Source organism: Salarias fasciatus, chromosome 9, assembly GCF_902148845.1.
Source record: "Salarias fasciatus chromosome 9, fSalaFa1.1, whole genome shotgun sequence".
NCBI lineage: Eukaryota > Metazoa > Chordata > Actinopteri > Blenniiformes > Blenniidae > Salarias > Salarias fasciatus.
Window position 1 is genome coordinate 25951691 of NC_043753.1, and position 24095 is coordinate 25975785.

Genomic DNA, 24095 nt, shown 5'->3' on the forward strand with positions numbered 1-24095 from the left:
TCAAAAACAGAACAATGACAGATGAGGAATGACTGACAGAGCTGAGAAACATTCAAACAGCGGTGAACAAAACCCGAGGTTCTGAGAGCTTTAGCTCAGTTCAGAGACTCATTCACAAACATTCTGGCGACCTTCACTGAAGCAAGGCTCAACTCCTGGCTGCTTTCTGGATTTAGAAACATCACAACACTTTCAGATACAGAAACATCATTCATCAGATTTTACTGGGGTTGCTCCAAAATATTGACACTATTTCAGTCTGCTGAGGATGAACACCTGAAAATGATGTTGATTTACTCCTTTTGCTTTTGGCACCAGCATGAACACACTATGAACAATCCATGAACTCACTATGAACACACTATGAACAATCCATGAACACACTATGAACAATCCATGAACACACTATGAACAATCCATGAACACACTATGAACAATCCATGAACACACTATGAACAATCCATGAACTCACTATGAACAATCCATGAACACACTATGAACAATCCATGAACATCTTATGAACACGCCATGAGCGTACTGTGGTGGTGGGGCGTGGTTAAGCTTGGATGCACGGCAGAGGGAGGGAGGAGGACCTGGGGCAGGCTGGGGAGAGGAGAGTGTGGAGAGTAGCTAGTGGTCTCCATTTCCTCCCTCTCTGGGGCTTTAAAAGCTGCTCCAGGAGGACAGGAAGAACCCACACAAAGAGCCATGAGAGTCTCACCAGAGTCTCAGGAGCAGAGAAGGAGCATGTCAGGCTGCAGGGTGGAAGGACAGGTAGAACAGGTGGAGCTGAACTCCTTTATTTCACAAATGCACAGAAGAGCTGAGTCAATGCAGGGAAGGTAACAAGGGATGGAACTGATGGACAGACCTACAAGGAGCCGACAAGACAAGCAACGGGAGCGGGGTCTAAATAGGGGAGACAGGCAGGAGAGCATGAGGAGAAGCAGACAGAGACATCAATGAGACAGGGCACGCACAACAAAACAGGCCCTGAGCGCCCCCATCTGGCCGCAGGGGCACAGGGCATAACAGAGCAGACGACGGTCTGTGGAGTCTGGTTGTCAGCAGGCAGCTGATTTGTGTGCAGCCTGGAGAGGGGCCAGCGATGCCCTCCAGGCCCGGAGGGCGTCGCTGGCCCCTCTCCAGGCCCTGCAGGTCCTCCAGGCCCTGCGCGCTTTGGTTTGTGTATTTTGTATTTTTGATTTCTATACAAAGAATAAAAACCCTGACAAGGCTGGCTCACTGCAGACAAACCCACAGACAGGCAGCAGCCTGTCACACACACCATGAACACACTGTGAGTACACCATGACCATACCATGAACACACCTTGAACATACCATGAACATGTCATGAACACATCATGAACATACCATGAACACACCATGAACACACCTTGAACATACCATGAACACACCATGAACACACCATGAACACGCCATGAACACACCATGAACACACCATGAACACACCATGAACACGCCATGAACACGCCATGAACACACCATGAACACACCATGAACACACCTTGAACATACCATGAACACGCCATGAACATACCATGAACACGCCATGAACACACCATGAACACACCATGAACACACCTTGAACATACCATGAACACGCCATGAACATACCATGAACACGCCATGAACACACCATGAACACACCATGAACACACCTTGAACACACCATGAACACACCATGAACATACCATGAACACACCATGAACACGCCATGAACACACCATGAACATACCATGAACACACCATGAACACACCTTGAACACACCATGAACACACCATGAACATACCATGAACACACCATGAACACACCATGAACACACCATGAACACACCATGAACACACCATGAACACACAATGAACATGTCATGAACACATCATGAACATACCATGAGCACACTATGAACATGCCATGAACACACCATGAACACGCCATGAACACGCCATGAACACACCTTGAACATACCATGAACACGCCATGAACACACCATGAACACACCATGAACACACCATGAACACACCATGAACACACCATGAACATACCATGAACACACCATGAACACGCCATGAACACGCCATGAACACACATGAACACACCATGAACACACCATGAACACACCATGAACACACCATGAACATACCATGAACACACCATGAACACGCCATGAACACGCCATGAACACACCTTGAACATACCATGAACACACCATGAACATACCATGAACACACCATGAACATACCATGAACACACCATGAACACGCCATGAACACGCCATGAACACACATGAACACACCATGAACACACCATGAACACACCATGAACACACCATGAACATACCATGAACACACCATGAACACGCCATGAACACGCCATGAACACACATGAACACACCATGAACACACCATGAACACACCATGAACACACAATGAACATGTCATGAACACATCATGAACATACCATGAGCACACTATGAACATGCCATGAACACACCATGAACACGCCATGAACACACCATGAACACACCATGAACACACCACGAACAGGCAGGCAGTTTGTCTCTCATGGAAATCACACCCTTGGGGAGCGTATCCTTTGTGGGCCACTGTCCAGATAAAAAGAGGGACAAACTTGGCGATGCAACACAACAAAGAGCACCCAGCATGCACAGCGGTGCGCCTTGTATCCACAATGGCAAGTTGTGGGCCCATCAATGAGGCTGCGCCTTGCTCATCTTAAAAATCCATCCTGGGACCTCTGTGCATGACTCTTTAAAGATCTCACCCTGTCAGAAGCTCACCGGGCTCCCGGTTCTACAGGACTGTCTGCTGGTTCAGGCATGAGGATGGATCCAGGAGAGACAGCAGCAGAAACAGTCCATCTACTGAATGCATGATGTTTTCATCCTCTGTAGGAAGCTCACTGGCTCCAGCCTGTCCGTCTGCCTCGGGGACCGGTCCAGGTCCTCGCCGGGGAGCAGGCAGCACTGAGTGGCCACCGACCTGCTGCCGATCGGGCTCAGTGACGCAGAACCTGGAAGAATCCTGAGCTGAGAGCAGACCAGCGACTGCTCCTCCAGCAGCGAGTCCATCTTCTGCTCAGAGGCAATCAGAGGGGAGACAGAGGGTTAGCAGCAGCTCCTCATTCCACAAGCCTCCACCTGGCCAAACCTCAGACCATGGGTTATTTATTGCTTTTGATCCATACAGACTTCAACTTTTTAAAATACTGGAAGCAACAAGAACAAAAAAACAAATGGATCCACAGTGGAACACAGTGGAGCAGGTGGAGCGTTTCTGAGGTGGAGGCTTCATCATTCTTCAGTTTCAGCCCATATTCTCAGTGTTAACTTACAGTGTTCCTAAACCAGACGGTATAAACTTCTCCCCAGCAGCAGCCATTCAGCAGCGCTGGGTGGTTTAATATCATGTCCGTCATTTGTTGTTTATCGTAATTGGCTGAATGGCTCCTAAGCCTGCCTCCTGGAGTGAGTGTTCCGGCACTTCAAGCTGACTATCTGCTCTTTCATTGAAAATTATGCACAGAAAATTAAGCACATGCATTTTTAGTTAAACATCATTTAATATTGGTTTATTTACTCTAGTTTATTTGCTGTGTGCCAGGATGTGACATTAGTTCCAGTATTCCGATCTGAACTGGCTTGCCCTACAAGCATATCAATGCACTGATAAGACGGGTATCCGGTCTTGGCCCCCAGCTGTGCTCCTACTACCCAAGATGCAAGTTAAAGGTGCTGTAGGCAGGATTCTGCATCTCCGCCATCTTGCTTAGGGTTACCTAAGCAAGATGGCGATTTGACCCATCTAAGATGGCAATTTGAAACCCAGCACAGCCAATCCTGTCCTGTTTTCTCTGACATCACGCCCTTACGCAAGTTAAGCCCCTCCCACAAGAACGTGTGACGAACGCCCCTCGACCAATCACGGTTAGAGCCTCAGGGGCTCTTCTGATTGGTCAAAGATACCTGGAGCTGTCGAGATTCCTTTTCAGCTCAGAACAGAGACAGATGGAAACGCTGCGCCCTCACGGTAGTGCAGTTATGCTACACTCCTAAAGGATTATCAATGGATACTCTAACATTTAATCCAAAGAAAACACAGAAAAATTAGCATTGACTAGCAAAGTCATGCCTACAGCACCTTTAAAGTCCGGAGTTTTGAAAGAGAGAGGGTTTTTTTTAATCCAAGGTCTCGAGGCTCCGCCCTCCCTCTGCTTTCATGAGCGACCAAGCCACGCCCCTTTGATTGTGCACGCTATTATCCATTTGGTGAAAATGAGAGCCTCTGAGTCCTACAGCATCCTCCATGTTGAGCTGTTTACGGTGGATGTTCAGCAGACAGTGGATATATCCGAGGTAAGCGGGGCGGCTCCTGCAGAGCTAACTCTCCTCTGCCTGGGCGAGCGGCCCAGAATGCGGAAGCTCGAAATCTATTGGCTGAAGCTGACCGGCGCTTTTTCAGATAACATGGGGGTCTATGAGACGAAGGCGAGGCTCATAAATAAATTTTTATATTGCTTTATGCTAATATTATATTGTAGTATCGAACCAAACTAACACATTTACCGTAGTTTACGCACTATAAGGCGCACGTAAAAGCCTGTAATTTTCTCAAAATCCAGCAGAGCACCTTATAATCCGAGGCGCCTTTTTTGCGGGAATTACGGTAATCACCCTGATATGCGCAAACAACCCCTGTTTGCTAAGCTGCTAAGCTAGCTAGTTTAAACAGAACGGAGCACGGCGAGCGGCTGCACAGCCGGCCGACGTGGGGAGCGGCTGGACGCCGGGCGGGAGCCTGCACGCTGCCACTCCGAGAACGGCCGGCCCCGCCCGGCAGCCCACCCGCCGGGACGCCGGGAGCGCCCGGCCGGCTGCGGCTGAGCTGTCGGTGGGGGGCTTCACTCAGGAGACGGCAGCTGGCTGAACCCCGCTGACCGAGTGAGTTCGACCAGTCGTGGCCGCTCTGAGCTGCACATCTGTGAAGAGGAGCGATCCTCAGTCAGACTGGCTCTGATATGTCGCTTTACTCACACATTTCAACCGAGAATGTAACCACCGAGACTGCCAGTATGTGTTTCTCTCATACTATTCTATACATCCTGTGCGCCTTAAAATGTGGTGCGCCCCATGTATAAATTTTTTTTTAATAAAAACCATTCATTGACTGTGAGCCTATTAATCCAGTGAGCCTTATAGTGCCGAAAAAACGGTAAGCTCTGTTGAAAAATGATACATACATTGGAAACGAATGGAAACTCCGGACACGAGCTTTAATGCCAAGTCTGAACAGGTCCTGAGTGTCCCCGGCTGACGCACTGTTCGATCTCCTAAAACCGTGTTTGGAAAAGTTCTTGCTCTCAGTTTGTTTGTTTTTGGCCCAAAATACTGTGCAGCAAGAAAAATGTTCATTCAGTAACACACTTCCTGTGGGGTCCTGCTGAGCTACACGGAGGGACCAGACTCAGAGTGAGCAGTGTGGAGGTGGTTCCTGTTCTGCAGGTTCTAATATGTGGTGTGTTTTCAGTCGGGGGGTGTCGGGGGTTGGGCTCTGTGGGGGAGGATAAAGAACTGACCGTCACTTTCAAATCAATCAAAGTCATTTCTGTGTTTGACGTTTGTCCCGTTCAGAGTATATGACAGTAAAGGGCCTCTGCCGCGTTGTCCTCGGACCTGGGTCTGTTCCTCTTTCCTGTTGGGTGAAGGGATCATGTGACTTTCTTACCATCTTCATGCTCTCATCGTGGAGACAGCTCACTTCACTCAGCAGAACCTCCAGGAGAGCAGCTTCCTGCTTCACTGCCCGTCTCAGATCCTCGATGTCCCGCACCGTCTCCCTACACACACACACACACACACACACACACACACACACTACTTTAAAATCTAGCAGTAACTACTAGTGAAATCCTACAGTTAGTTCCCAGTCGGGCTCACCTGGTTTTTCCTGAGGGATCATTACATTTCCTCTGAAAGACTCTCTTTTGAAATCAGGGCTGCATGATTATGGTCAAAAATGATAATCACAATAATTTTGATCAGTTCTGTAATCACAATTATTTATTAGATTCATTCATCATGTTAGGAACAACGTCTGTATTTTTATTGGACGACTTTCAAACAAACAATATGTGAACAGTTTTCAGTGCAAAATGAAACTTTAAATAAGAATAAATGCTTAATCATAGAAAAACTAGAATTTGGCACTCCGAGGGCGCAGACCTCCGCCACAGGTCAAATCAGTCACCAAGCTGCGCCACATGCCGCACGCCCCTGGCGGCGGGCCTGCCCAACTATGTGAAAGACTCCCTATCTCTCAATGATAAGGAATCCTTTAAACAATTCCTGGATCCAGGCAGTGATCTGGATCATCACCAAAATTTAATGGATTCTAAGTTAGTCCAAGACCCACCTTTCCACAAAGTTTCATTGCAATCCGTCCATTACTTTTTCCGTAATGTTGCTGACAAACCAACAAACCAACTAATCAACAAACCGATGTGATTACATAACCTCCTAGAGGAGGTAATAAAAATTTAATCAAGAATGATTAGGCTGCAGGGCTCTTGTTATTTAGGCAGCTCAAAGAAGCCTTAACCACCATGCGCCCTCTGGTGGCTGGCTGACTGCTGCTCGAGAAAGTGCTTGATTACATAGGTTTTGCAGCAGAGCCCGCATTTTAAATGGGAATATATTGAAATATATAAACATATCATTTAGTTGCAGCCAAAACCGTGATCATGATTTAAATTCGATTAATTGTGCGACTCCATTTGAAAGTGACCAGCGCAGTCATCCTCCAGGTGGCGGCAGTCTGTGTGAAGTGAGGGTTTGAATCCTGCGTACCTGTCTGTGTCAGAGAGAGAGCAGTACACTGCAGCCTGGGCCTCAGACAGCTGATCCTCCATGTGACTGAGAACACAGCCGAACCGCTGCAGGCTCTTCATCATCTGCTCATCCTCATCCTCACAGTGCTGTATGGAGAGGAGCAGGACACGTTCAGGACGGGAGCTTCACTGTTGGAAAACCCGGATCGAACACCAACCTGCAGACTGCAGACTGCCTGCACCGCGACAGACAGTTCAACTGAGCAGAATCAACGAACCGAGTCCAACCAGGCTGCTGCTGTGAAGACATATTGATCCTATCGATCAGAGCTCTGCACCCTCCAACACTTCAGGGTCTCCCGTTTAGGATGTAACATCCCAGGCATCTGCTGGTACCACCGCTGTACAAACACCAAGTTTAAGAAAGAGCGGGAAAGCCCAGCCCTCTGTCAGTCATCATCAAACAGCGAAGAATCAGGCTGATCGGTGATCGGCTTGGAGAGGCTTTACCGGCCCAAAAAGGGGATACAGTCAGGCCGGCACCAGTCTGAGTCGGCCCTGGCCAACTCGGCACCGCCCCCGGGATACAGTCAAGTCGGCATCAAGCCAAGTCGGCATCTCGCCAAGTTGGCCTCGCTGGGGGGTGGGGGGAGCTCTCAAGTGGCCAAGCTGGTCGGTGCCGACTTGACTGTAAGCTGCTTACCAACTCGGCCAAAAGCCTCTTTTTTTTTTTTTTTTAATCACGATGCCGGCTGCGGTCCGATGATTTACACAGTTATAATTATAATGCAGGCGACTGGTTTGATCAAACGCCGCCTGGTCACATGATCTGGTCACATGACCAGACAGTTGCTGGCGCTGCGCGCTCGTAGCTAGGCTAGTCGCTTCAAACAGAACGTCAAACATGAAGCTCCAGGTCCATTCTCCACCTCTAACCTGTCAGTCTCCATCATCACACAGTTTGTCCTCCTGTCCCCCGCCTGCTACGTGAGGAGAAGCGGTGCATGTAAAATAAATGTGCAAATCATTGCGCCGCCAGCATCATGATCAAAAAAAAAAAAAAAAAAAAAAAAAAAGAGGCTTGGGGCGGTGCCGAGGTGGCCAGGGCCGCCTGACTGTAATCCCCCAAAAAGTCCTCTGTGCTGAAACTCGTCCTCCACCTTAAGGTTGGTGCTGACCTGTGGGACGTCCCCGCCTAACCTGGGTCTCCCAGGCTTCAGTTGTCCGCCCAGTCCGTGATCTCATTGCCGCTGCGGACCTGGAGTTTAGGAGTGTGGTCACCACGGTCACTGAGGTACATACAGAGATCGGATGGCCCTTAACAAGGGGCCCCGGACTCCGTACTCCCCAAGAAACCCCCACAAGACACCATAAGGGACGCGGTTGTACACCCTCTCCAAATCCACAACACACATGTGCACTGGTTGGGCGAACACTCATGAGCCCTAGAGGATCTAGAGCTGGTTAAGGGTTCCACCACCAGCATGAAAACCACATTGTTTGTCCTGGATCCCAGGATCGACTGATCAATATCCATTCAAATATAAAATAATACATTTTAATAACTCACCCTGATCTGCCCCCTCAAAGTGGTGTGACAATTTGAGTGCTCACATGATTCCAGGAGCTATGTTGTCCAAGGCTTTATGCCCCTGGCAGGGTCTCCCATGGCACACAGGTCCTGGGGGATGGGCCAGACTAAGGGCAGGTCAATAACCCCTGTGAGACAGATTAAATCAAGGTCCATGTCGTCGCCCGGTATGGCGCAGCCGGGGCCCCACCCTGGAGCCAGGCCTGGGGTTGGGGCTCGTAAACGAGCGCCTGGTGGCCGGGCATTTGCCCATGGGGCCCAAAGGGGCGACGTGGGCCAGCCCTCCGGCAGACCCACCACCCACTAAGGGAACCGTAGGGGCCGGGTGCAGTGTGGATTAGGTGGCAGCTGACAGCAGGGTGCCCAGCGACCCGGTCCTAGAGACTAGCTCTAGGGACATGGAATGTCACCTCGTTGGGGGGAGGAGCCTGAGCTTGTGAGGGAGATTGAGAGGTACCGGCTAGATATAGTCGGGCTCACCTCCACACAGCCGGGGCTCTGGAACCCAACCTCTGGAGAAGGGCTGGACTCTCCACTGCTCTGGCATTGCCCATGGTGAGAGGTGGCGGGCTGGTGTGGGTTTGCTTATCTGGGGACTCCATGGTTCTACTGGGGGACTTCAAAGCCCACGTGGGCAGTGACAGTGAGACCTGGAGGGGGTGATTGGATCGCACGACCTCCCTGATCTGAACCCAGTGGTGTTCTGTTATTGGACTTCTGTGCTAGTCACAGTTTGTCCATAACAAACACCATGTTGGAGCACAGGGGGGTCCATAAGTGCACTTGGCACCAGGACACCCTAGGTCAGAGGTGGATGATCGACTTTGTGGTCGTGTCATCTGACCTCTGACCTTGTGTTTTGGACACTCGGGTGAAGAGAGGAGCAGAACTGTGGACCGATCTCCACCTGGTGGTGAGTTGGATTCGCTGGCGGAGGAGGAAACCGGACAGACTTGGCAGACCCAAACGTGTTGTGAGGGTCTGCTGGGAACGTCTGGTGGAACCCTCTGTCAGCAGGGTTTTCAACTCCCACCTCCGGGAGAGCTTCTCTTTGTTTATTTAACACTTTTCTAAAGCATAATTCCAAACTGCTTTACAGACAGACAAAGTAAAAGTTTGAATATAAAAAGTAAAGTGATCCGTTTCCTGTATGATCTGAAGACACCTTGGTGATCTACATGGTTCCATTCTGGGCTGAAAGAGCAGCTCATCAACCATGATCACATGGAGCAGCACAGCTTTCTGTTGAAGAGTCAACACATCCCACACACAGTGGTGGAAACAGACACACTCCCCCAGTGGTCATCCTGGTACCCCCATAGGCCCCACAGATGAACTCAAACAAGCTTTAAAACATGGAGTTGTTGATGGAGGTGAATATCAATCTTACTAATGATCATAATTGTAATAGTACGCTGTTTGTTTGGAAAGCCATTGAAAGAGCATGGAAGTATCTGGCGTTTGTGTGACTTACATCGGAGTGTGTGAAGGCATGCTGCGAGCGGCGACACTTCCCAGAGCAGGAGGACCATCGGTGTCCACAGGAGCTGCAGCGAGCCACTTCCCAGAACATCGTCTCTTCAGGATCGTGTCCATCGATTGAGTCTTGCTCATCGGGCCACAGCCCGGTGTCCACAGACACGGCATCGTCATCTGGAGCCAGATCAGTTGTGGTCTCATGGGACTGCCAGTCGATGGACAGTGGAGGGACACACTGTGGTAGAGACGTCACTGCTTCCTGAGTCTGATCTGGCTTTCTTTTGATTTGCAGGTCGGTCCAGGACTGTACGGCTCTGAAGGGGGTGGACGTGTCCAGTGGAAGTATACATGGAAGACTGGCCTGTTTTGACTTGTCCATGTAGGGGACATCCTTCCTGTGGACGATATGGGTAGACAGGCCAGAAGACATCTGAAGAGACACAGATCGGCCTGGTGTCTTGGGGAGTGGCATTGTAGAGCTGGAGGAAGACGTTTTAGAGCAGACACTCTCATGTCTTTCCATCTGACGGTCAGTTGCTTCTGAAGCGTCCAGGCTGCTGGACTCTTCAGGGACGGGGGTTGAGCTGGAGGTGGAGTTGGACAGCTGCACCGGTTCTGCCCAGTAGACTCTCCCTTCAGCCTCCAGCTGCTGAAGAAACGCCTGCATGTCTCCATTTTCACTGTCTGAGCCGTCAACCGAGGTTTCAAACACCAGATCTAAACTGTCAATCTCAATCAGATCACTTGGCCTCAGTGCAGGTGTGTGCTTCAACCCTGCATCTTGGTCAGGTCCAATCAGGGCACCTTCAGGTGATTCACTTTGTGTACTGTCAACGTCCATTTGACAAAGAAGTGGCTGGTCAGACGGAGCAGTCTGGTGGTCTTGATTGATCTGTATATGGTCACTTTCTTCGTTATGGATGTGCCCGGAGCTTTCTGAGTCTGAGATGTGAACATTTGTATCTTCTCTCACCATTTTCTTTGTCTCCTCATCTGCTTTCTGCTTTATATCCATCTTAAATGTGTCCTTTGAATCTAAAGGGGTGAAATCCATTTCAACGTAAGGGAAATCCTGGACTGGAGGTCTTTTCTCCTGGCGAAGGACTGCCTGTTGCTGATCATTGTGTGACTGTGTTATTAAATTCAATACTTTTCCGACAACTGGACCTGTGAGGACATCTGGATCAACAGACTGACTGACTCCGACTGAAGGAATGAAAGAAACAAATCCAGGTTGAGTCCACCCAGAGTCTGGATCACCAGGAGCTGTCTGTGTGTTGGACTGGAAGGGGGAAGACGGTCGATCATGCTCACATCGGGACATCTGGCTTCGGGATTCAGAGGTTTTAAATCCATCTGGGTCTGGGGACAACAAATCTTTTTGACTGGGTGATGAACTGTGAATGCTGGAGGAACAATCAAGAGGCGTTAGACGGTGAGGGTTAGGTGAACTGGGGAAAGTGGCAGGCACCTGAGTCTCCTCCCAGCCAGCAGGGCTTACTGGAAGGTCTGCTGGGAAATGACATATAGCAGTAGAGAAATAAAAGTCAGTATCCACATTTAAAGGGAACTGGTGGTCAGTTGTTTGTGGAGAGATGCTGGAGCTTTCAGAATCATGAGTAAGACCAGGAAGATGGGACAATGAAGCATCAGCCTCGGCATCCTCAGCCTTCCTGAACTCTCCCGACACCGAGGCCTTTTCCACGACGGTGGAGGTGAGTGGAGGAGTGGCGGTAAAGGAGGGAAGACGTTCTGCCCGGGTCTCACTGATACTCTGGGACTGAGGTGAAGAGCAGTGAGGTAGACCGGAACAAACCGCCTGTCTCTGGCTGGACGGGCAGGACGGCTCCTGAGACGACCCCAAGTCTGTCCCAGCATGCAGTGAAGGACGGAGGGACGGAGGCAGACCTCCATCTCCATCAGAGGAGTGGAGAGACGGGGGGGTCGACGGGACGGACACCTGATAGGCTGAAGGACACCACCTCAGCTCCTCACTGCCCCCTGCTGGCACACCAGACTGAGCCTGGACAGACAGAAGACCGAGCATCACACACACACACACACACACACACACACACACACACACACACACACACACACACACACACACACACACACACACACACACACACACACACACAGGGAGCAGACCTTGGTGGCTTTGCTCCTGGAGGGGATGAAAGGTTCTTCTAGAAAACCACTGCTGTCCGACTGGCAGCTGGCTGCTCGAATCAGACTCGTCACTGTGAAACAGTTCATGATGTTACAGACTCACAGAACGTCCAGAGCAAGAAGGGAAGCGTGAGGATAATACATGGTTTTGGTCTCAAAATAAAGCTGCGGTGAGAAGAGTGTTGCTCTGTAGATCTTTGGTGGACGAGATCATGTGACTGAGAGGACTGCTGCTCTTCACACTGGACTCAAAGGGTTAGGACAGAAAGCAGGAGACACTCAGAGAAACCCAACGGCTGAAGGACAAAAAGCAGGAGACACTCAGCTGGAGAGAAACCCAACGGCTGAAGGACAAAAAGCAGGAGACACTCAGGGAAATCCAGTGGCTGAAGGACAGAAAGCAGGGGACACTCAGCTGGAGAGAAATGTGGTGGATCTATTTCTACTGCAGTAAACATGCTGTCAGCACATGTCATTTGTGTAAACATGAGCTGCGTGTGTGTGTGTGTGTGTGTGTGTGTGTGTGTGTGTGTGTGTGTGTGGTTCATATGTACCTAAATGTTCTGCTCCTCCAGCGCTGCTCCCACTGACAGGACTTTCATCGAAGCTGATCTGGGAGACAGAGGAGCAGAGCAGAGCTGGTGAAACACTGATCTATCAGGGAGATGGAGGAACCTCCTGGAACATGCTGGAAGTGTCGACCGGCCGACAGGACTTTAATATCAGGACTGCTTCATAGAGGTTCAGCGTGTTCATTTTGAAGACATGAATGTTAAATAGATTTCCTTTTTGGAGTTTATCAAGACACTTGCTTTTGAGAGCAGTTTAGGATTCAGTGTCTTCATCAAGGACATGTTTACAGATGGGGAATCTAACCTGCAACCTCCCAATTGCACGATCACCAACTCCACCAGCCGAGCCGCATTAGCACCTGATCCATAAATGTATTTATGCGTGAAAATGAAGCGACAGAGCAGAATTCAGAATGGACACAAAGACCTGGACTGTCTGGACTGTGTCTGAACACCTTCAGGGACCGCTACGGCTCAGACCGCCCATGCTTCCACAGTTCTGAGCCCAGAACTGCTCTCATGACTGTGAAAAGAAACTGCTGTGGAGGATGTTAAATCATTTCCTATTACAGTGAACACTGAAACTGCTGGACTGATCCTCTGACCAGATGACGAGCTGATGATGCTATTTGGAATAACAGAAAGTCTGCTCTGAGTCTGGCTCTGCAGAAACAGTCCTCCTTGGACTCTGGTTCTGCAGGTTTCTTTGTTAAAAAGGAAGTTTTGCTTTCCCCAGTCTCTCGTTGCTGCTCATGTGAAACTGTTTCGTTTTATCTGTGTTTCTGAACAGCTGTGTTGTTCTTGGCGCTATAGAAATAAAGCTGAATTGAACTGAATTTCATGGTAATGGAACCATCTCATAAAAAGGTTTTGAGTTCCTGTAGGAGCTGGAGTGGCCAAAACTATGGCCCGGGGACCACCTGCAGCTCCTGACCCGTCTGAAAAGTGTGTGGTTGACTGCTGGTTCAGTTCTTTACGGTTTCCTTCTGTCTGGTTCCTGTCGTGTGTTTCCTGCGTGTGGAAACAGTCAGAAAACGAGTGACAACATGTGACTGCTGAGCGAAGGCAGTGTTGTTTTGTTGTTGGTAGAATAAATTCCCTCCAGATCCGTCTACAGTGATGACATGCAAATATTGTCTTTGCATTGTGAGTACAGTCACAGTGAGAACAATCCGAGCTGGAGGTCTGTCCTTACATGTACTGTTCTCCGTGTTCTCCAGGATCTAATGACACGAGGCTGCTGTCAACTGGAGTCATACAGTGACATAATATTTGTGTTCACCAGGTGTTAAGTCACGTACGTTTGAAGCCTGACATCACAAGTTCAGAATATTATATATTGTTAAAGTTTATTTTATAGCTAATAAGTGAAACATGGCATCACGGCTTCATACAGACACCAAGGGTTTTTTTTTCTTTTCCATCCTGTAACGGACACAATAACCTGCATTATCAGTGCTTCTTGCTGAGCAACATCCAGGCGTGTTGCCTCATTTCCACATTTTGATGGCACTGATGTGTGACCACGGCCAGAACCCGACCAAAACCACACAGACAAGAATGCTGGACAGAACATGGCGGAACCCAACGGTCATTGTTGAAACTCTTTCAGTAAATAACTCTGCCGTAAACTTGCCTCTTCCATTTCAAAAGACTCTTTGGCTCTCCGAGGGCTCCTCGTCCTCCTCAGTGAACCGCTGCCGGCAGGAGTGAGGACCGGCTCCGGGGTGAAGACCGGCTCCGGGGTGAAGACCGGTTCTGGGGTGAAGACAGGCTCCGGGCTCAATAAACCCCCAGAGTGAAGCCGGGACTCTTCAGCAGCTCTTCCTTCTGCCAGGGGTCCTAGACTCTGGGCGGGACCCAGACTCTGGGCGGGACCCAGACTCTGGGCGGGACCCAGACCCTGGGCAGGAGCCAGACCCTGGGCGGGACCCAGACTCTGGGCGGGACCCAGACCCTGGGCGGGACCCAGACTCTGGGCGGGACCCAGACTCTGGGCGGGACCCAGACTCTGGGGAGCAGGTCCTGTGGGGAGCTGGATCCTGTGCTGTGGCTCAGGTGGAGCAGACGGAGGTCCAGGCGGGTCCAGAGCCTTTTGTTGGCCCACGTGGCTGAGCGACTTCTTGGAGGCCCGGCGGAGCAGCATCCCGTAGCGCCTCCTCCTGGCCTGAGCCTCGGCAGACCGCTCTCTCGCAGGGGGGGCTCTGAGGGGGGAGGAGCCCACCAGGGAGGAGAAGGCTGTGGTCACCTGCTGGAGGACCTCCACCTGTCTGAAACGATCTGAAAGACAGGAGGAAGGAAACGTCTCTGAAAAATCTGACGTGGAAAAATTCAACAATGTGGCTGAAGATGAAGTGAGCCTTCAGAGGAGCACAGGGCGTAGACGTGCTTCCTCACACCGTCCAGCAGAGGCAGCGCTCAGCTGATCCTGCTCTTCCTCACACCGTCCAGCAGAGGCAGCGCTCAGCTGATCCTGCTCTTCCTCACACTGTCCAGCAGAGGCAGCGCTCAGCTGATCCTGCTCTTCCTCACACCGTCCAGCAGAGGCAGCGCTCAGCTGATCCTGCTCTTCCTCACACCGTCCAGCAGAGGCAGCGCTCAGCTGATCCTGCTCTTCCTCACACCGTCCAGCAGAGGCAGCGCTCAGCTAATCCTGCTCTTCCTCACACCGTCCAGCAGAGGCAGCGCTCAGCTGATCCTGCTCTTCCTCACACCGTCCAGTAGAGGCAGCGCTCAGCTGATCCTGCTCTTCCTCACACCGTCCAGCAGAGGCAGCGCTCAGCTGATCCTGCTCTTCCTCACACCGTCCAGCAGAGGCAGCGCTCAGCTGATCCTGCTCTTCCTCACACCGTCCAGCAGAGGCAGCGCTCAGCTAATCCTGCTCTTCCTCACACCGTCCAGCAGAGGCAGCGCTCAGCTGATCCTGCTCTTCCTCACACTGTCCAGCAGAGGCAGCGCTCAGCTGATCCTGCTCTTCCTCACACCGTCCAGCAGAGGCAGCGCTCAGCTGATCCTGCTCTTCCTCACACCGTCCAGCAGAGGCAGCGCTCAGCTGATCCTGCTCTTCCTCACACCGTCCAGCAGAGGCAGCGCTCAGCTAATCCTGCTCTTCCTCACACCGTCCAGCAGAGGCAGCGCTCAGCTGATCCTGCTCTTCCTCACACCGTCCAGTAGAGGCAGCGCTCAGCTGATCCTGCTCTTCCTCACACCGTCCAGCAGAGGCAGCGCTCAGCTGATCCTGCTCTTCCTCACACCGTCCAGCAGAGGCAGCGCTCAGCTGATCCTGCTCTTCCTCACACCGTCCAGCAGAGGCAGCGCTCAGCTAATCCTGCTCTTCCTCACACCGTCCAGCAGAGGCAGCGCTCAGCTGATCCTGCTCTTCCTCACACCGTCCAGCAGAGGCAGTGCTCAGCTGATCCTGCTCTTCCTCACACCGTCCAGCAGAGGCAGCGCTCAGCTGATCCTGCTCTTCCTCACACCGTCCAGCAGAGGCAGCGCTCAGCTGATCCTGCTCTTCCTCACACCGTCCAGCAGAGGCAGCGCCCAGCTGATCCTGCTCTTCCTCACACCGTCCAGCAGAGGCAGCGCTCAGCTGATCCTGCTCTTCCTCACACCGTCCAGCAGAGGCAGCGCTCAGCTGATCCTGCTCTTCCAGCTCTTTCATTTCTCTTGTCGGGTTTCCTGCAGTTCTGTTTTCAACTCACACAGAAAAAGTGTTTTCAGATTTCAGAGGTAGTCTTTGAACAGTCTCGGCACCGTGGATCCCTGCTGAGCGCTCTCACCTCTTACCAGCCGCCCATCCTGTGTGGAGTCTGCATGTTCTCCCTGTGTGTTCCTGGGTTTCCTCCAGACAGTCCGATTCCCCAACAAACATGGGAGCTTAACGGGTGGAACTCTTCCCTGGTGTGGCCATCCGTCTCTGTATGTCTGACCTGTGATGGACTATGAACCTGTCCTCACATGTCCACAGATGTTTTCATCTGTCTTTCCCTGTCCTAAGCTGTCCTCGCCTGTCCTCCCTGTTCTCCATACAGAGGTTACTTCATACAGTAGATGACTGAGCCGGTGGAAGAGAAGTGGAGCCTGACTTTGCTCTGTACTGTTATTGTGTTCATTACAACAGAGTTCTAGAAGTGAACCCTCGGAGGGAGAGGGGTGAGGTGTTTACCATCAGTGGGATAGAGCAGGATCTTGCTTGATCTTGACACCAGTTCATCTGCAGTGAACCAGACCAGGACCTTCTGAGCATTATCTGCCCAGTAGTAGAGCAAAAGGTTGCTTAGCCCCAGACCAGCCACGTTCCTGTCTCTGCAGTGAGGTTCTATTTGTTCCAGCATGTTTATCTATCCAACTGAGAGCGGAGATGATGCTGTTTGGCGGAGTGGAAAAAGAACTGTGAGGGAAGACTAGTACTGAAATAGCTAAGGAAATAAGCTATGGAGTATTGGTGGGGAGTATTTTCATTGAAATGGTCTGAATTCTGCTGGCCGGGGACAGTGGCTGTGTTCAGTGGCATCCTCTGAATATCCTGTTTAGATGTAGCTGCTAAGGTAGAGGTTCTGTACTCTCAGCCCCTGGACGGATGGCGTGCATTTCAGGCACTCCGGCTGTCCTGGAGGGTCAAGAGGAGTGCAGGGGTTCTCTGGCTAGTTGGTTCATCGGGAGATGTCCACTCTGAGAAATATTTAATTTGTAGCCTGAAAAATGACCAAAATTTAAAAAGCGTCAAAATGTGAGGAACACTTGATGTGGGGTCACTCACACAGAAAAGAAGGTCGTCAGCATATCACAACAGCAGAGAATACTGCTTTAAAACCCTGGTTTGACCTCAGTGTGATTCACAGCGGTTCTACAGTGAGAGAAAGTCACAGCGGAGAGTCTGGACATCTTTGGTGTGTGTGGTGGAAAAGAGGGGGTGTAAGGAGAACAGGAGGTACTCCCCTCCCTACTGCTGCCTCTGTAGACCAGGCAGGGTGTTGATAACATCGAGAAGTCTCCCGACAGCTTCCCCTCATCAGACCTACTGGTCAATTCCAGCCGGTGAGCCGTGAATCTGGTGAGCATTTTCACATCCGCTGGGAGGGGCAGTGGTGGGCAGCAGAGGAGCTGGTTGGCATGAAAATGTTTAAAGAACCCTACTGGGTTGCTATCGGGACCAGGGCTCTGGCCACGATTAATCGAGTGGATTGCATTTTTAACTTCAGCTGGTGTTAGTTTAGTATCCGATGTTCAGTTTTCGGTTGTTGCTGTGTGATACCTCGGGCAGATCAAGTGTCTCATAAAGGTCCTCCATTTGGGTGTTGATTCAGGATTCAGAAAATTCAGATTCATAAAAGAGGTGAGCTGGATCTGGGATTATATGGTCTGACTGATCCTGGACCTTTGTGGTTTGGTTGGACTCTGTTTTATGAGACAGAAGCCGCCTGGCCGGATCGTCGTTTCATAAGGGAGATATGTGTGGATGCTGACCTCTGTGCTTCTGCAGACAGAAGATTAAAGCTCGTGTCCGGAGTTTTCGTTCGTTTCCAACGTATGTATCATTTTTCAACAGAGCTTAAATGGCTTAAATGGTATTGTAGTATCTGGTTCGAAACTACAATATAATATCAGCATAAAGCAATATAAAAATGTATTTATTCCTCTCATAGACCCCCATGTTATCCGAAAAAGCGCCGGTCAGCTTCAGCCAATAGAGTTCGAGCTTCCGCCTTGTCGTGTTGTCGGTCAAAGTGTGGAGCAGCCAGAGAGCACGTCGCTCGCCCAGCAGAGGAGAGTTAGCTCTGCAGCAGATATATCCACTGTCTGCTGAACATCCACCGTAAACAGCTCAACATGGAGGATGCTGCAGGACTCAGAGGCTCTCATTTTCACCCGACGGATAATAGCGTGCACAATTAAAGGGGCGTGGCTTGGTCGCTCATGAAAGCAGAGGGAGGGGGAACCTGAGAAGTTGGATTAAAAAAAAACCTCTCTCTTTCAAAACTCCGGACGAGCTTTAAGGTCTGTTTGGACACTTAGTCTCTCTTGGTAAAAATCTGGTGTATAGGTTTCAGATTCTGATTTTATGATTATTCACATTTTGAATTGCATGTTTCAAAATTCTGTTGTTTTGCAGGTGGAGCCCGTAATGTAAAACATTTCCTACCACAGAGACTTCATTGAGAATCAAATGAATACAAAGAAAGAATTTCCTTTTTGACATTTTGTATTTTCTTTCAAAATAAAGTTCCATGTAGACCAACTAAAAACAATGTCTACATCAACACTGTTTTCAAACTGAACTAAAGTTGCCTGTAGAGCCACTGGTCTACTGCACAAATCCATCTTCAACAAAAAGCTCCAACACTGATTAAACCAGGAAACAAACTCAAGTTTTCAGAGGAATAAAACAACTTCAGAGATTCAGTACATCAGCTCCCTCTGATCAGACTCCAACAATAGAACCATCAGTAGAACAATCAGACTAGTCCTAACTGGAAATAATAGCAGGAAGTGATGTGGAACTCTGGAGAGAGATTTAACTTGATGACAAGCACAACAGTCCAGAGTATAGAATAGTCTGGAACACAGCACAGTCCAGAACATAGAACAGTTCTGAATGTAGAATAGTCCAGCGCATAGAACAATCCAGAATATAGACAGAGAAGTCTAGAATATAGACCAAATTACACTAAACAAAATTAAACTAAACCAAACTAAATTAAACTAAACTAAACTAAACTATACTAACTAAATACTAGTTTAAACAGTTAAGTATCCACAAAGCTGCCCCAGGAGCTAGAATGCTGTGGGAAGTACGGTGCACTGAGCCCTGTCCTCTAATGTCTGAATGTTATTCCCTTTAGTCCGTTCATTGCTTTTCACCTGTTGTCCCCCCCTTCGAGGGGGAGTCTTCTCCAGTTTCAGTTGCTGACTCCACTATTACGAAGGCCTATGAACAAGCTCCGTCTGGACCGGGAGGACACCCCTGTCGGTCCTGCCCGTGGACTGGCTTCGGTTCTACTGCTGGGATCCGTGGTTCCTGTGCTGGACCGTCCAACGGACTGTCCTCAACATAGTCCTAGGCTTTACTTCTTATTGTCTCATGCTAGCTGTTGCCAAAGCTGTCCGTCCCTGGGAGAGGGATCCCTCCATACTGTGGTTCTCCCCAAGATTTCTTCTTCTCCCACTGGGTTTTTGGAGTTTTTTCTTGCCGGATGTGAGGGTCGAAGGCGGTGGTTGCTTCGTTCTGTCTCGTTACTGTGAATATTGACATATTACCATTATGCTTATTCACTGTTTTTACTTTTACCGACCAATGTAACATCTTGAAGCCTCTGAGGCAGCTGTTGTTGTGATACTGGGCTATACAAAAATAAATTGATTGATTGATTGAAAATTGAGAACAGTGTCCCATAATGCACCTGTACTGCACAGTTCTGAAAAAAAACATGGTGGGACCATCGTGTCTGCCCAGAGCTGAAACCCACCAGGCTGACAAGACGCTTGAAACAACGTTCACTGATGGTGTGGGAAAACCGGGATCTTTATCTGGGAAGCGATTTGCTGAACTGTGCTGCTTCAGAAAGGCCGTGACGGCCAGCGAGCGGCTCTGGAAGCTTCTCTGGGTCAGCTGTCGGTTGGTGAGATATCGATACTGCCAGCTGCCATTGAAATGATAAAACGATGTGCGAGGAGGGAGAAGCTCCGAAGGTGAAGTCTGTAGCACCGTCTGACAACACGCTGAAGAGAAGGACCGACCGAGCACCAACAGGAAACTGGCTCCCAGCTCGCCTGCCGGAGGTTAGCCACCTGTTCCACCTCCATATGAGCTGAAAAAGTCAAACTTTTGTTGTGTTTTGAGTGTTTTTTATGCAACAACATCACTCAGACACTTTTGAGAATGGCTCCTAGTGTTGGACCTTATTTCAAGAAACCAAGAAAAAAAAACAAAAAATTGAATAGCTTATTTTGATGAGCAGTGGCAGAGAACAAACAGCAAGTCCAGAGCTGAAGTCTCACTTACTACTGACATCTGGGTTCTCCAGGTCGATCCGGCTCTGCTGAGCCTCCAGGAACACCTGCAGGTTGATCCCTCTGGCCTGAGACTGGTAACTGATGAACCGAGCGGGGATCCGTCCCGACAGGTCCGGCTCGTCACAGCCGAAGCCCAGCTCCAGGAGCAGCTCCTCCGGGTCGTCCTTCCACAGGTTCAGGATGTCCATCACACTGACAACAGGACAGCAGGACAGCAGCATGTCCATCACAGGAGAGCAGCTGATCACACTGAAAGCTCTCTGACACCGTCCACTTCTAGCCTTTCACAGACCAGACTCACCTGGTGGAGGCAGAGAGACTGGAAGTTCTGGAGCTGACGCTGTTCCACCTGCTGAGAGCCGGACTGGACCTGCTCCACCTGGACAGAGGACACAGGCGAGGGACGCATTATTCAGCATTTCTTAGCATGCTCAGCATTAATCAGGTCTTTAACCTGTTCAGTCCAGAGCTACAGGGTCCAAGTTTCAAATGCAGTTGAAGATGTTGTTGTTTTGAAGATGATCCTCCACCAATCATCTGCTCTATCTCCTCCTCCACTCCTCTCTCATTAGATCTGTCCATCTCACCTGAAGTCCACATCCTGTCATTCCACCACCTCTCCTCTGCTGAAGTCCAAACCACCTGAGTCTCAAACATTTTGAAGTATCCAGAACTCTGCTCCTGGTCCTGGCTCTGCTCCTGCTCCTGGTCCTGCTCCTGGTCCTGGCTCTGCTCCTGCTCCTGCTCCTGGTCCTGGCTCTGCTCCTGCTCCTGGTCCTGGTCCTGGTTCTGCTCCTGGTCCTGGTCCTGTTCCTGGTTCTGCTCCTGCTCCTGCTCCTGCTCTTGGTCCTGGTCCTGGTCCTGCTCCTGGTCCTGTTCCTGGTCCTGGTTCTGCTCCTGGTCCTGGTCCTGCTCCTGGTCCTGGTTCTACTCCTGGTCCTGGTTCTGCTCCTGCTCCTGGTCCTGGTCCTGTTCCTGGTCCTGGTCCTGGTTCTGCTCCTGGTCCTGGTCCTGTTCCTGGTTCTGCTCCTGCTCCTGCTCTTGGTCCTGGTCCTGGTCCTGGTCCTGGTCCTGGTCCTGCTCCTGGTCCTGGTCCTGATCCTGCACTCCACATTCACAGGCTGCTTTCGTACCAGGACAGTGCGGGACTCGTCTGTCCTGGCTCGGTGGGACGTGAGAATCTTTCCCCCTTTGTTTGTTCTGTCGAGCGGACCGTCAACGGACCAAACGCACAGACAATGACATGCAATTACAGCAGCTGCTCGTTTGAGGGCGCTGTCGATCGTAATGAACACTGAGCAGACGGGCAGAAGAAGAAGAAATCCGGCTCATCTGATTGGTGCGAACTGAAACCAGAAGCCCCGCCCCAGCAGCCAGCTAGCGGCTAACGGCTAACCACAAACAATCACGATTTAAAAAAGGTCCTTCATTACAGACTGTGCCTTCTAGGGGAAACAAAGTTAGGATGAGGAACCAAAACAAAACAAACCCGCACACAAACATCCAGACATGAGACAGCAGCATCGGTCCAGCAGCAGTTCGCAGCTTCCTCAGCGCTCCAGGTCATCCCCACTGTCCATCAGCAGGGGGTGGGGGCGGTTGGGTGGGGGCACGGAGACGTCGTGGGTGCAGGTGTGAGGCTATCAGTTCGTCAGTCCAGGTATGTGTGTGGTTGGCTCCTCCCCCTCTGCTCCGGATCGTGCTTGTCCAGCTTTCGAAAGAGTTCGCACAGTCAGCCTCAGCTTCTGCCCGTTGATTTGAAAAGACCGTCCTCCCTTGGACGTCTTTTGTGGCGGCGGTCTTCTTAATCCTCCAGAGGATCAGGTCGCAGCACCGGCCAATCAGCAGCAGGCCGATCATCATAAATCCAAAAATGGGAGACCAGCTGATCAGTTCCATGGTTGATATTTGGTTTGTTCGAAAAACCAAGTCAAGTGATTCCTCCAGTCAGACGAGACAAGAGAGCAGCAGAGACCAGAGGGAGGGAGGAGCGAGGAGCATCCGCCTCCTCCGAGAGCCAGCAAAAGAAAGTGGATTGTTCTCCGGGTTCTGCAGCGTTAATGTCTACAGTGGATTGTTCTCCGTGTTCTGCAGCGTTAATGTCTACAGTGGATTGTTCTCCGTGTTCTGCAGCGTTAATGTCTACAGTGGATTGTTCTCCGGGTTCTGCAGTGTTAATGTCTACAGTGGATTGTTCTCCGGGTTCTGCAGTGTTAATGTTTATTGTTCTCTGTGGTTTCATTACTAAAACAAACAGCACCCACTAAGGACCAACATGAAGACTAAATATTTTCAGAGTTTCTGCTGATTTTGTGGGAACACTGTTTTCAGAGCGTTGCTCTGTAAATGTCGTTGCTCAGGAACCACGCTGCATGTTTTTGGAAACCTTCCACGCCGTATTTGAGTGTGTATGAAGAAACCATCCTTTGTTCTGTCTGAACAGACTGTTTCTCTATTATGATGCTGCTACAGTTTGTCTTGCTATTCTTTCATCAGGACACCAGAACTGCAATGCATGCTGGGAAAAAAACAAAGTCTTTTGTCTATATCATTAAGAGAAAGTTAGTCAGGAATCCTGCTGATGCTGATCAGAATTTCTGAAGCCACAGACAGCTGCTGCAGCGTGAGCCTGACTTCTGGATCCGTTCACAGCCCTGCTGAGCATGAGAGAGGAGGAAGAAGGGTTCTTACCGTAGGAACTCCTGCACCGTCCTCACTGGCTGGTTCCCATATGAAGAGGCTGTAAGGAAGCGTGCAGGTCAGTGCGGAGCAGCGGGGAAGCCGCCGCCGCCGGCAGCAGCAGCAGCAGAGCATCCTGTCTGCCGGAGCACTCCAGCTATATTAGGAAAGGCTTCTGTCCTGTCTTCTCTCCAGCTATTTATGTTTGGGCTCATCCTTCCAGACAAGGAGCGCGTCTGATGCTGGCACGTAACTGTGTGTGTGTGTGTGTGTGTGTGTGTGTGTGTGTGTGTGTGTGTGTGTGTGTGTGTGTGTGTGTGTGTGTGTGTGTGTGTGTGTGTGAAAGATGACAGACCTTTATCACAGTTTAGAATTCGAACTGCACCAGCAGAACTGATGGTTCCTAAATCCTGCCTGCCAGACGTTCCAAAGACCTTTTCCATGAAGCTGCCTGCTGTTCCTCATCTGTCCACTGGGGGAGACACTGCCGCCATTCAGACCTACTGAATGCTTTGCATGCTCTGGTTTCACTCGCTCAGCTGTAAAAACCTGGTGCCTGGTTTAATGCTGAGCATTCGGAGCACCTGGTGCTTTTCACAGAAACTACATGAAGCTGAGGACATCGAGGACATCGAGGACATCGAGGACATCGAGGACATTGGTTTTTGCTGCTTTTCTCTGGATGGTCCCCCTGGTGGACTTCCCTGAACTCCAGA

At 50.3% G+C, this 24095-nt stretch overlaps 1 protein-coding gene and 1 long non-coding RNA gene across 2 annotated transcripts; both read right to left on the minus strand.

Annotated features, from left to right (window-relative positions):
* Positions 1–2611: 2611 nt before the first annotated feature.
* itprid1 (ITPR interacting domain containing 1) lies at positions 2612–10698 on the minus strand. Its single transcript, XM_030100146.1, has 4 exons — positions 9936–10698; positions 6890–7017; positions 5769–5880; positions 2612–3118 (listed from the first exon to the last, which is right to left on the minus strand). The coding sequence occupies exons 1-4, from the start codon at positions 10605–10607 to the stop codon at positions 2906–2908; spliced, it is 1125 nt and encodes a 374-aa protein (XP_029956006.1). The 5' UTR covers positions 10608–10698; the 3' UTR covers positions 2612–2905.
* Positions 10699–11596: 898 nt separating this feature from the next.
* LOC115394806 (uncharacterized) lies at positions 11597–12726 on the minus strand. The gene is made up of 3 exons (XR_003932162.1): positions 12667–12726; positions 12092–12183; positions 11597–11963 (listed from the first exon to the last, which is right to left on the minus strand). It is a non-coding gene; the product is annotated as an uncharacterized LOC115394806 (long non-coding RNA).
* Positions 12727–24095: the final 11369 nt, after the last annotated feature.